This window comes from Elaeis guineensis, chromosome 12 (genome assembly GCF_000442705.2).
Source record: "Elaeis guineensis isolate ETL-2024a chromosome 12, EG11, whole genome shotgun sequence".
Taxonomy (NCBI): domain Eukaryota; kingdom Viridiplantae; phylum Streptophyta; class Magnoliopsida; order Arecales; family Arecaceae; genus Elaeis; species Elaeis guineensis.
In genome coordinates, this window is record NC_026004.2 from 7,488,094 (window position 1) to 7,501,383 (window position 13,290).

Consider the following 13,290-nt stretch of genomic DNA (forward strand, 5'->3'; position numbering starts at 1 on the left):
AAAGGTCAGGAAACAAGGGTAAAGAGAGAAGGGAGAGAAAGGGAAAAGAACATGGTATTCTCCTTCTGCTCCGAATTGTCTTTGAATTTGTGAGTTTATCTTCGCCTATATAATGGACTGCTTTGAGCTTATAAATCATAGATTATTTCCGTCTCTTGGAATTTATTGAGCGAAAATGCTTAACTTTGTTCTGTTCTCCTTTCTTCTTGCCGTAGAATTAAGCACCAACATCATTGCTGTTGTTAGTTTGTAACAGTGCAAATTACCTTCGACCCTTTGTCCATGGTCCTGCTTGTTCCACTCACCACCGCTCACCGCTCACCGCTCACCGCTAAGCTCACCGGGAATATGGAAGTCGGTGACTAGCTGACCCGGCTTAACACCTAGCACCACCGACCCCCCACTGTGTACGGCATTAATCTCCACCTGCCGCATTCGGGTAAACTGAGCAGTGATCATTAGTAGGCGATCTGTAGCAATGCTCTTTCAGTTAATATGCATCTCAATTTGCAGTCAATACTCTTCCCTTTATGTGCACTCTATGTATTGGGTGGTAATATTTAGAGATCAAGTCTGTGCCAAAATGTTACTCCAAGTAGATTACAGAGAGCAAAGACTTAAGTACCACATGCATTACCGACCCTACTTTTTTGACAATCGAACATATCAGTGCAGGGAGACTATTCCTTCCCATCATGCTAAACTCCCCTATGATATTCCCCAATCCCCATGAATTGACTGTTAAAGATCTTGATGCTTAGGTTTTTGCTTCCTGCAACACAATAACTCTGAAAACAAAGTGAGCAGTCCCAGAAAAAGGAGGTGATCCCTAAATTTTGAGATTGATCTATGTTGTTCCGGTTCCTTTGATATTCCTCTCTACTCTTGCACAAAATTAACCTCCAATTCCAAAATCAAGTGAGTTACAAACATAAGACCATAGACAATATCTCCAGCAGAATTCTGATTTTGTTGTTGGATTGAATTTTTCTATTTTACATCAATGTAAAAAGAAAACAAATGATGAACAATGCCTGACGTGTTTTAACTCCTACATTTCAGTTATACAAAGCCTGACAAATATGAATCAACGTGCGGTTCTTGGGCTGGACTCCAGCTCTCACAAATACGTTGAGCAAATGGAGCAACTAAATAAACCTCACGGAATATTACAATCCTCAAACCATATATCCATCTATACACAAAACTACTGCAGCTGTCGAATTAACTTTGCAACCACAGCACAGGTCTCTGATATCATTGCAAGGTGTGCAGCAATTTCTTATAGAAAACTTTGCCTTCAAACCCAAAGTGGAAACCCAAAATTTTGAAATGTTCTAATTTCGCCTCCACCTCCAGCAGTGACAATGACCATTCCCCAGGCTGACCTGCTCGGCATCCGCATAACCTCATTGAAAAATTCGCCGTTGCTTTGAGGGCTATTGTTGGTCAGCTTCTCTTCAGGCCAAGTTGCAGAAGCCCTATCACTAAAGTTGTTACTGTTCGCATCAAGGGTGATACTGTTCAGGGAGCTACCATTGCACTCATACACAGGCAGGAATGGGCTCCCGTATTCATTGGTCCCAGCTAGCACCCCTGGGCCAGCCTTCGACACTCCATCCGGACCATTTTGGTTGTGGCTATTAACTCGAGACAGCCGTCCTGTGCTGGTGCCTGGCCATGTCACCGCCACCGTCACATCCTGACAGTTGAAGTGTTCATATGATTGTGTGACACCAACAACACCTTTGCTTCTACTTGGCTGGGTATCAGCATCATATCTCCAAACATAAACGTGGGAGTCCTCGCTAGCACAGACCACATACTTCCCATTTGCAGCTAAGGAGGCTGAGATCTGGCTACTTGTGTTGCGGAAGCCTGAAAGAGAAGCACCAATATCACATCAAACCAGTTTATCATGCAATAATATCAGCCTATGTAGAAATCAGTTTATCCAGTGACCCCAGAAATTGAGCTGACATACCTGGCTTGCAAAAACAAATTCACACACAATAATTAACTATCAAGATGAGCAAAGTCACAAAATCAAAAGATTCAAGTTCAATTTAATGGATGTACAAACTAAAAATATCAATGCCGTTGATGGTGGCATAATTCCTAAAACCAAGTGGCTTGTCAGTTGTCATTGCTTCCATCATAGCATGTTCCACAAAAACAGAGTTCTTTTAATAAGATTTGGTACTTATAAAATCAATATATTTTTAAAGACAGGTTACTATCTTGACTTGCTGAACAAAAGAAAGTTCCTTTCCAAGCCGTCACTTTTTGAAAATTTTTCCCCCTCAGAAATGAATTATACCAACTAGAGTTGGGCTTGCCCAAATCTCTTACTCGATTTTCTTTTAAAAAAAAAGAACTATACTGAAACATTATTGACATTTTTTTAAAATTTCTTGACAATAAAGTGAGAAGAGGCTTTGACAAGAACATAATGAAAAGAAGCATTTCGATTTTTGACCATGTTATCATGAGCAACAAAAAAGATTCATCAAGCCAATTATACATAAATGTGATGAATGATGATTTAAACCGGTCACCCTGCCGTCATGATTTAAGAAGCAGAGTGGGCATATGTTATCTGGCCACATATAAGAGAATTGCAGGGTAACAAGTCAAAGGAACAAAATTATCCTAAAGAAATGAAAGAAAAATCATCTCCTCAGTTAAGTTCATCAAACTATGTTGTTTCTGTAAAGAGGATAATAAAAATCTCAGATTTTAATCAAAAAATCTGAACCACTTTACAGGTAGGCAAATTTCATTAATTACTTGTTGGTTAAGACATCTTTTTCATTATTCTTTTAGCACATTCATGCCAATTTCATCTTTGTTCTTGGCCTTGAACTAACAAATAAGAAGGCCGACAGCACTAGTATTTAGGTTTCTTCATTAGATCATCCACAATAATCGTGGGCTTTATGGTTCATGGGCATTTGAAGTTGAATGAATACCAAACTCTTCTATCATATTGAACCTCCAACCATACAACAACGGGCCACAGCAAAGGATACACATAAGATGTCCCATCAACTGAATCCTCGTATTTCCCAGTTTGCACCCAAGTAAAAATCCATTATCAAAATTCAGATGTTGTTGGCCCTTGCAATCTTGTATGGATGTGAGCGCTTTTCTTTTCTATCAGGATGCCTAACTTTACCAACCATCTAATATGAGCCCTTTATCATCAAGCATGAGAAATTGACACCTCAGCCTTGTTTCAATGCGTAATACATAAAACAGAACATTTATGCAGAGGTAATGATCTTCTGATTCTTCGAAACTATGAAAATCAAGTTGTGCTCAAATTCACCTACTTCAAATATTACCTGATTAATCATGTGCTTCCTTATCCATAAGACTATCATATCTATAACTTTATTCTTGCCTGAAGAGACCATGGAGGTTATTAAGGAAAATTGTCAGACAACTGGACAGGTGCTTGATTATGCACTTGATGGTTGATGGGCTGATGGTGTGAAATAATCTGAGCATGGAGCACCATGTTGCAGATGGTTACATTTATTGTGTCAATCGTCACACTAACAGGATCCTTGATGGTCTTACTTACAGGTGATCATGTTACTTCACTTTGAGTCTTTGAGTACCAAACATTTGACTCAATCATTCATACTATTGATATCTTGAAAAATCAACATGAAAATTTAACCACACTGTGATTTCTGGAATAAAGATGATAACAAAGCCTTGACTCTATTACCAAAAGTTGATGCAGAGAAGGGTTCAAGATTGTAAGTTCGAGTCTTTAGGAGCAGTAGAAAGATGTTAGATAATTAATAAGTTCATAAAGTCTTAGTGGATTTACAAAATTTAAAAGTTGATCTGTTGGTTGCAAAAAAATTCTAGAAGACCTACATTCTGGTCTTTCTAAATTATAATCATACAAACTGGCACCAAGTCAACACCCCCCCCCCCAACAAAAAAACCCCCACCCCCCAAAAAAAAGGATGGCATCACAAGGAAAAGATTGGGGTTTCCTTTTGGGCACAAGGGATACTTTTGTGTTATAAGGTTGGAGAAGTGATTAATGAAAGGATAAAAGTCATCAAAGGTACATGGGAAAAATATCATCGCCTGTGTCAAACCTTGAGAATGGTCACCCAAAGTCTCTTATGCAGTCATGATCAACAGAAGAATGTTACTTTACCTTCTCAAAAGGAATTAAACCTGAATGTAGCAACTACAGGGCTTAACCCACATTGCATAGGCCAGTACAGGAAAAGCTTGCAGAAAATCCTAAGTGGGAGTTATCATTTTAAACAAAAGAGAGCTTGGCCGTGTAACGGGGCATTTCTCAATCCTTCATCATAAAGAAGTTCTAATCTAGATAGGACTCTCAGGCTTACATAAAAAGGAAGAAATTGTAATCAAAATGGAATTTGATAACAAGTTCAGAACCCTGTAGAGACACACAAATGAAGATTTGTAAACCACACTAAAGCTCAACCTCATTACTATTGACTTCCTCAGCTTAAGCTCTAGCTAAGTTTGGATCCTTGAATATTATGCTCGTTAAGAAGACTCCAAAACATTGTTTAAATAGTCTCCAAACACATTATATAACAATGTGCCGCCTAAAAGTGGGCCTCTTAGTCAAATTGATACGGAAAGATATGTAAATGAGGTATCCTATCAAGAAGTCCCATGCTTGTTAAGCACTATAAAATTGTTACGTTATGCCTTGTTTTGGAAGCAAAGCCTTTTCAGTCTTTCTGCTCATATTCCCTTGCTCTTGATTTCTATTTCTTTCCCTCCGAGATTGGAAGAATTTGCATCAAGCTAGTATTATTCCGATCAATCCATCTTGTTATGTATTAGTGAAATTTATATCAACATGGAAATTAACTGACCAAAGTGAACAGAAGATTCACAAATGATTGATAAAGAGAGAGCTATAAAATCCTACGTAAAATTTACCTTTAAACTTGTGAACTAGCTCGACCCCATTAACGACACGAATTCTTGAATCTGCAGATGTAACAAGAACTTCCGAAGAACTTCCTGGGGCAAACTGTTTAATGAAACTAATCATTAAAGAGGTCGTAAAACAAGCTCAGTTCCATAAAAAACTGAAATCATGAATCTTAAAATGTGCAACAATGAAAGCCAATTAAGATGTATATGTCATCAAATAAAAGCATAAGTTCATCTTGAAAATTGGATTACCTGAAAACCAGTGATTTTCTTGGGGCTGGATTTCTTTTTCTTGATTTGTAAATCTATCTGACTTTTGTAATGCAGCTTATTCTCTGGAAGAAGAAATTATTATCAAGTTAAGAACCAAAATATCTAAGGTCATTCAATAGCAGAGAATAGAACACCCAATAGAAATGGTAGGTAGATGAAACTCTAGAAATTAATGGATGGCAATTCTAATGTTGTCCAATGTTCTTAGTTTTGCATAACCATTTTGTACGACCACAGATAAATGTTTGTATTTAAGTTTCTAAATAATTTTAAGTATATTATTGGCATATTTAGGTAGTGGTCAGAGAGAGAGGGTTCATACCGGACGTGTCAAACAAGTAGCAGCTCCCTTTATGTGATCCTACCAGTGCACCCTTTAAAAGTCAAGATACATACCATAGAGAAACATTAAAAAAGCATCCTGCAAACAACTTTATAATAACTAGGATATTTTAAAGTTACTCAAAAAACAGAGACTGAAAGCACAATGTCAATCCTTGCAACCTGCCCATCAGGAGTGAAGCAAGCAGCAGTAACCATTTCATGAAGATCATTCCAATCAACAACTTGACGATCTGGAATACTCCATATGCGAACTTTCTCATCTAATGATCCACTGATGAAGTATCTGTCATCTACAGGATTGAACTGGATGCAGGTCACTGCATCAAAGCAAGTGCTAAAAGTTGCCATTGGCTAATAAACCAGGACAAACAACAGAGAAAGGTAAAAGAGAATTTAAGCACCATAGACAAACCAGCACACAATTAACTCACCATAGTCACTGTGCGAGAATGTTTTCAAACAAGAATTGCTAGAAATGTGCCACAGCCTTACTGTCTTATCCATTGAAGATGAAAGCAAATGCTGTATGCAGAACAAGAAAAACAGGTCAAAATCCTTTATATGATATGTTACCTGACAAACTTAAACTGGTATAAAAGGCCATTCTGAATTTGACACCAAGATTTCCATAATGTCGAACTGAATATTACAAAATGCAAAAAGAAAAAGAAGAAGAAGAAGAAGAAGAGAGAGAGAGAGAGATGATTTAAATATAATATTAATAGCAGAAAATGCACATTTAATCGACTGACAAACATGGTAACACCAAATATCAAATGGCTTGAAGGCCTGCTTGGATAGCTGTATCCACTATTCCCAGACAAAGCAGAAATTGTTGCAATCAGGAGATCCCAAGACGCACACAATCCTGGAAAAATCAGGATTATGTTAACCACCTCTCAGGACGAACAGATAATCCTTACTTTTCCAGGATTTTTTGCTCCTGGAATACTAACCAATCACACAATTAAAGATTCAGTTGACCACTTCACTATGCCAATAATGCATGATGCTGCATGCACCCTTAGGATCTTTCTTAAAGGTACAACTAAGAATATTTTTTCCTTGGGAACCAGGAGAAACTAAGGCTATAACCCCTTTCTTCTTAGTTTCCAAGCAGTTTCTAGCTTCTATAAACTTCTAATTGCATGTAAGCGAGCAGATTCCATATAAATTTTTCATTGCCACATGTAATAAGATGAGGAAAAAATAACAAGAGGCAGATTGTGCGAGCAAAAAGCACAGGTGTAACTAACATGGTTTATTTTGGAAGCTGAACCTTGAAAATTTACCATTGCTTTCAACCATGAAAATGGAAACAAGTTATCGATGAAGATGGAGTTGTCTTTCATCGAAATTGCACTTGGAATTTAGTTTTGTATCAAATTAATATTTACAACAAATAGTTTAATTGCTCAGCATCATCTTGCCATAAGAGACCATCAACATGCATTGATTATGACGAGATTTTAAGTCCTGCAAAAGTTCACACTATTCAGACTACCAAATGGTCCAGACCACCACAAATTCTTGTTCTTAAACTATATAAAGAGATTATATTCTATAGAGTATAGTTAGTTCATGGTTCACACCTTGCAGTTCCATTCTTTAGTACAATTTTCAATCTAGTAAAATTCTAGTTACGACAATCAAGCATGTTATCATTGTAAATAGGTTTCTTCTCAGATGAGCTCAAAGTCATCAATTTTGTCAAGATCTAGATCATGAAACTATCTCGTAGATACTTTAACAAAAAGAACTCTCAAGTTGCATATGGACCTTGCAAGGTCTTGTAACTTCCACAAATGGATGGAACTAAGCACGGAGTGCTTGCAAAAACATGGTGCACGCATGGGCATGTGCAAACACATCATGCGCACAAGCAAGTACAAGAAATAAATTCAGTAATTCTTAATATTATATTATATGCTGATTATATTACTGGAAAGAGAGGCATTCCTACCCAAGGCCTTTATCAACTATCACATGCTTTTGGCTAGATAGATCTAACAAATGAAGGGCTAAACAATAACTTTCCGCAACTTCTTATAAGCAACTAACTCCTCTCTACCAACTTTATACTACAGCATTGATAGCACCACCTCTCTTTCCCAGTATTTTTCTAAATCATGAAAACTAATCTAGTCACATACCCACACCACTCACCTTTAATCCTGTTATACATATTTAGCTCCATGTCTTCATTATCCATATACCATGCTCCTTTATCCAACAAGAACTTATCCATATCCTCTGAATAATATATTCCTTGGTCCTTAAACAAGCATAGGTCACTATATAAGACCAATAGGACTGAAACTGCAACTTTGCCATCATTAAAGCTAGGAATTTTAGTGCAAAAGCAAGATGCATAGTAAAGTGGATAACAATGCTTGCATATAGGTGACTCAGTCGAAAAAAAGCAATAAATACTATACTACCCCACCAGCATCCCATCACCAGGTCGACATCATACACTGCAGCCTGATCAAAGTGCCAAGTGGATTCCTAGATTCTTTTGAAGGAAACATATCAACTTAACACCTACCAGCACACATTCTCATTCTTATGCCAATTGTGAACTCTAATAAAGACTCAACCTGAAACCTAACACCCAATCAAAAAATGCAAATTACATCTTTGGTACTGAAAAAAGTCATACATCAATCCCTGTCATCTTATTTTGAAGTACCATCTTTCAAACATTGCTCATGCTTTTAGTAACTGATACAACTTGATCATTCATTTAGGGTTGGAGTGAAATGCATACCTGGAACAATGCCACAAACCTCGAGAAAACACAAGCCATAACTCCTACATTAGCCTTCCTCTCCATAAAATAAAGTGCTATTTCTATGCTTCTATAGTAAAGACAGGTTTGTTCTATATCTAAATATATAAAAGAAGGTTTGAATCTAGTCATTGCTTCATGAAGTTCATTAAACCTTTCCATATAAATGACATTTAGCAGCCAGAGGCACTTTGATTTATCAAAACATCCACAGCATTTATCCATGCTCAAATCTTTCTTTTTTAATATCCAGTTTGAGATTAACTTAAGCCCCATCTTGAGAGGATTATTTATATATTAACTTAAGCCCCATCATGAGAGGATTATTTATATGCATATGCCTTGTCCCATATATGCTGTCTGCTATGTGGTGCGAAACTCAGTAAAACTTCATCATCTGAATTCATTCCATCAATATAAAGTAGCTTCGTAATGAGACAGGGTACTGTCCTGCAGGATGCTGAGACAGGGTACCATCCCAAGTGACAGGATGACACGATCCCACCATCATTTCAACATCCCAATTAGCACATCCTGGGACATCTCCCATCTCAATTTTTCGGACAGGCAGGACAGCAGTGTGCCCCGTTTCAACAAAAGAAAACTAGGACAACCCCATCCATAGGATTTAAAATCTTGGTTGATAGTTTTCTGATGATCTCAATTATACCTATCAATTACTTCCTAAAATTTAAACTGTTACATTCCTACGTTATTCTAGCATCCATGAGTAACAAAAAACTCGTGCTTTTAATATGGTCTGGAATGCTCAAGATCAAGACTGCATAAGCGCCATAGAACTACTTAAAATTATAGTCAAAGAAAGTGAGAAGCACCTGTGATTTGGACCATGAGAGATCCAGGACATCGTCAAGGTGGCCACGGAAAGAACAGACAGGCTTCTCCGAGAGTGTGAAGATGCGTTCTGGCACCATCAAGTGGTCCATGCTCACAGACTTCCTATTACTAGGGACCTTTGCTCTTCTCTTCTTCTCCCAATAGTTGCCTTCAACACAAGCCAACGCCAATGCCGGCTCCGGTGACCCGTTACTAATAGCAGTGAAAAAGGGATAACAATTCCCATTCTCTCCTGGCACCCCCCCTGTTAGCAATTCCACCTTCCTCTCGGACTCCGAGACTTCCCACACATGGATGACACAGTCCACCCCAGCACTGGCCAGATACCGGCCATCCAAGCTGAATTTGATACTCCAAATAGATCCATTATGGGCATGTATCTCCTGGCTCATATAAAGACCCGTGAGCTCCTTGAAGGACTTCCCATACTGCCGAACCCTAATCCTCTCAGGGCAATGGTAGGAAGAATGCGACGCATCCAAGCTATCATCAGTGGCCGAGCTCGATCTCCTGCCACCCCTCTCCGATGATGAGTCCTTCTCGTCGCTGTTCCGCCTTTCCCGTTGGTAATACCCTCCGGCGACCACCGTGCCGGCCATGTTCTTGATGGTCTTCAGCCAGCCACCCCTCTTTTTAGACTTCGTTGCTGGGGCAGCCCCGGAGGTGGTCATCGGCACACCTCCAGGGTCTCCGGAGCCACCGACGTCCCTCTTTCCACCACTCTCCAACTCCTCCACGTTCTGCCGCCTCATGAGTTCCTGTACGATTGGAGATCGGCCGACGCACATCTCAAACTCCTCCATCGTGAGCTGCCGCCCCGTCCCCACCTCTCTCAGCTTGTTCCACATCCCGTCCTCCCGGAACTCCTTCACCACAAACTCCCTTCCGTCGTCCAGGTTCTTGATCGTGCACCGCCGTTCACCATCATCAGCGCCGCCGCCGTCGTCTTTGCCGCCGGATTCCCCACGCTCTCCCGCAGTCGGCCAAGGTCTCCGGCCGAGGGGTGGCTTATTGGGGATCGCGGTCCCAAACGAGAGCGGGGTCCGGAATGGTTGCTGTCTATGTGCAGGGCTGGGATCCACGGAGCCGTCGGATCTGGATCGGGTGAAGACGGCCGTGACCGCGGCAGGGAGATTGGGCCGGGGGCAAAGGCCGTCGGCCAAGACGGACCTTCCTACGTCCGCGATCCCGCCATCACCGCCGTCTGGGGCGGCAGGTAGAGAGCGGGAGAGGGCGGGATCGGCGGCGAGGCCCATCTGATGGAGGAGCCGGCGGCGCCGCTCCTCAATGGATGAAGGCTCGGAGATCCACAGATCATAGGAGGCGGCGATGGGCAGGGGGAACCGGGGGACTCGACGGTGGTGGTGGTGGTCGGCGTCGTCGTCGGAGGCGGAGGTGGAGGAGCACGACGATGATAGGATCCGATCCAAAGACTCGTAGAACTCCTCCTCCTCCTCCGCCGCCGCCACAGGCGTCGCCGCCCCCGAGGTCCTCATCTCCGGAGCGGCATTCCGATCCGAAGGCGGCGCGGTTTATATCGGCAGGCCGACACGTGGGAGCCCGACACGACGACCCGATACCAGGTCCGGATCGCACGTAGCGGCTGAGAGATAGGGAGAGAGAGAGAGAGGAGGGATCGAAGCCCAAGGCGAGAGACGATGGTGTTGGAGGGGAAGCGGGGCGCCGTTATAAGGGGTCTCGCACTCTTATCGTCACCTCCGGTGCCGTTTAAGGTAACGTGCGGTAACTATGGACGAGAGGTTGGATCGTGGAGTAAATCGAACAGTGATGATTGGGGTGCCATCACTCGTCGGGGGGGACTTACCGCGGATCTTCTGAGGTAAATGGTGGAGTTGGAAGCGTTTTACTCTACCGTTACCAGGACTAATGATGTGTTAAGACTTGAGATAAGTGAGGATTAGAGGAGGATAAAAGGCTGGCTGGTACCTACTAATAATAAGTGTGGTACAGAGAAAAAGCTGAAAAGGTTATAAAAAATTAAAGGTCTATAATGCTGGCAAAAAACTATTATATGAGACTTCGGCACGTTTGTTTGGGTGAGCTGTGTTTTTGGTGGCTAAACGTTTCAGTGTGTGCACCTCTAATTTGACAGCATTTTTTAGAGGTGTCCAAGACCAGCGGCAGTACTATATTGTTTTGGAGAAGAAATATGTGATAGACCTAATGGATATGGTCATTAGCCATGATTTTTTAATCTAAAATACAACTTTTTTTGAAAAAAAAAGGACCAACACTCTGTGGTTAAATCTAAATTTTTAAGAATATATCATCCAGAAATAAAAACAAAATATCTAGTTGCTCAGCAAGAGGCGTGAACATCTGCCAAGCCTCAATTCACACGTAACTCCAAATATAATTTGTTCAACTGGAGAGATGGTACAGATTTTATGATCTGAAGCTTCAATTCTCAATTTATCGCAATTAGAGTTGTTTGGCTAGTGAAAACTATTGTGCCCGCTATGGAGCTGAGGATGACCTGAGAAGATATTGTCTATACAAAAATGATTCTTGAAGTCGATTAGTTGATTATGGAGGGGGACTTACTAACGATAATAGTTTGATTATAGGAGATTTGGGATGGGGTGGCTACTTATCATTTTCTTGTGCGTGATATTTTTTGGTGCAGGGACATTATTCTCATGAGATTCAGCACACCTATTGCAAGGCGAATAGTGTGACGGACTGAGTATCCTCATTTATTACTCAGCATTTCATAGAATTTGAAACGATGTCTTTTAATTGCCAATGTTCTTTTAGAATATTTTTTTTCTTGATTTTTGGAGTTGTACTCCACTACCACCCCCCTCCCCCCCCCAAAAAAAAAAGCATTATAAGAATGGCCTTCGCTCTTAATAACCCCTTGGATTATTTTGGCACAAAGCCAGCTGCTAGAGTGGTGCTTTGCTACCTCATTGCAGAGTGGGCCTCATCCTCAATAAAAATTCTAGAAGACCAAAGTATTATGGTGCCTACAGTCCTTTAAACCTAATAATATCCGAGGGACCTCAACATGGATGATCATGGCATTTGAGTTGTCTATGCATAGAAGTGAATGTGAAGATGCTAGAACAATCAAAATTTTGTCTCAAAGACATTGTACACGATTATCTGATAGCCTTAATCACACACCACACACACAAGAAAAAAAAAAAAGGTGGCATACAATGTAGCCATATGATTACTAGCTTGTTGTTTCTTATGTGTCTGCATATTATTCCTTGCATTAGTAGAGGGATGGGTACGTTGTCTGCGTCACCAAGGGACCATGATCCAGCTTGCTTCCCACAAGGAATTAATCCTTTCAGTTTTCTTAGGCCCACCACCACCATCACTCCATCACAAGCAACATTACCCTTTCCAACCGTTAAAGCTTGCAACTGCCATTCTTTTTAGAAAGGAAACTCTGGGAAGTATGACAAAAAGAAAAGAATGGAGGAAGAATGCGTGGGCCAAAGCACAAGTAAAGGATCATGAGAGATTTTATACAGCGAGTATGGTCCCTCAAACGTTATGGGAATGCTTCTATCAGTGGATGCATGCTCTTCTGCATGTGCCGAACCAGAAGTCATAAGGTGGTATACGATTTCTACCAGATAGTAATTGAAAAGAGTAATAGTTTCTAATCATAGCAGCATGCACTCTGTTCGAGTGAATGCAGGCAACCAGAGAAAATTTGACACCCAGTTTTTCCTTCCTTTTTTTCTTTTTGTTGGTGATTTTCCTCTTTGTTCTGACAAAGATAATGTCTGTAAAGTAGTTGGGAGGGGAAAATCTAGAAATCCCTGCTTGTAATCTTTACGACTGTTATGATTCTCCACCATTCCAGGATGGCCTCTGAGCACATTGGTGGCCAAAAGAAAAGCAGTCTGAGAAGGACACATCACCAATGCTTTAGTCACCTTTAAGATTGAATGCATAGTTTCTATAAAAAAAAAATAACAATAAAATTTTAAAAAAATTGGATGGAATGCATAATGCTCTTTTTTTTTTTTGGGTAACCTTTTCATTTTTTTTTTTTTTCCAGAGAGAGAGAGAGAGAGAGAGAGAGA

At 40.5% G+C, this 13,290-nt stretch overlaps 1 protein-coding gene and 1 long non-coding RNA gene across 2 annotated transcripts; one reads left to right on the plus strand and one right to left on the minus strand.

The window, feature by feature from the left end:
• Positions 1-95: 95 nt before the first annotated feature.
• Positions 96-1,953, plus strand: LOC140852794 (uncharacterized). The gene is made up of 2 exons (XR_012135741.1): positions 96-439; positions 1,063-1,953. It is a non-coding gene; the product is annotated as an uncharacterized lncRNA (long non-coding RNA).
• LOC105055483 (uncharacterized) lies at positions 952-10,911 on the minus strand. Its single transcript, XM_010937321.4, has 7 exons — positions 9,199-10,911; positions 6,003-6,093; positions 5,731-5,888; positions 5,549-5,600; positions 5,206-5,288; positions 4,957-5,050; positions 952-1,878 (listed from the first exon to the last, which is right to left on the minus strand). The coding sequence occupies exons 1-7, from the start codon at positions 10,714-10,716 to the stop codon at positions 1,301-1,303; spliced, it is 2,574 nt and encodes an 857-aa protein (XP_010935623.1). The 5' UTR covers positions 10,717-10,911; the 3' UTR covers positions 952-1,300.
• Between the last annotated feature and the right edge of the window lie 2,379 nt (positions 10,912-13,290).

Excerpts from the sequence above, each read along its gene's own strand:
- LOC105055483 (XM_010937321.4), bottom strand. The coding sequence starts at position 10,716 with ATGAGGACCTCGGGGGCGGCGACGCCTGTGGCGGCGGCGGAGGAGGAG. Across the intron at positions 5,601-5,730 it reads GCTTCACTCCTGATGGGCAG|GGTGCACTGGTAGGATCACA; the intron begins GTTGCAAGGATT and ends TGACTTTTAAAG. Across the intron at positions 1,879-4,956 it reads GCTAGTTCACAAGTTTAAAG|GCTTCCGCAACACAAGTAGC; the intron begins GTAAATTTTACG and ends CTTCTCTTTCAG.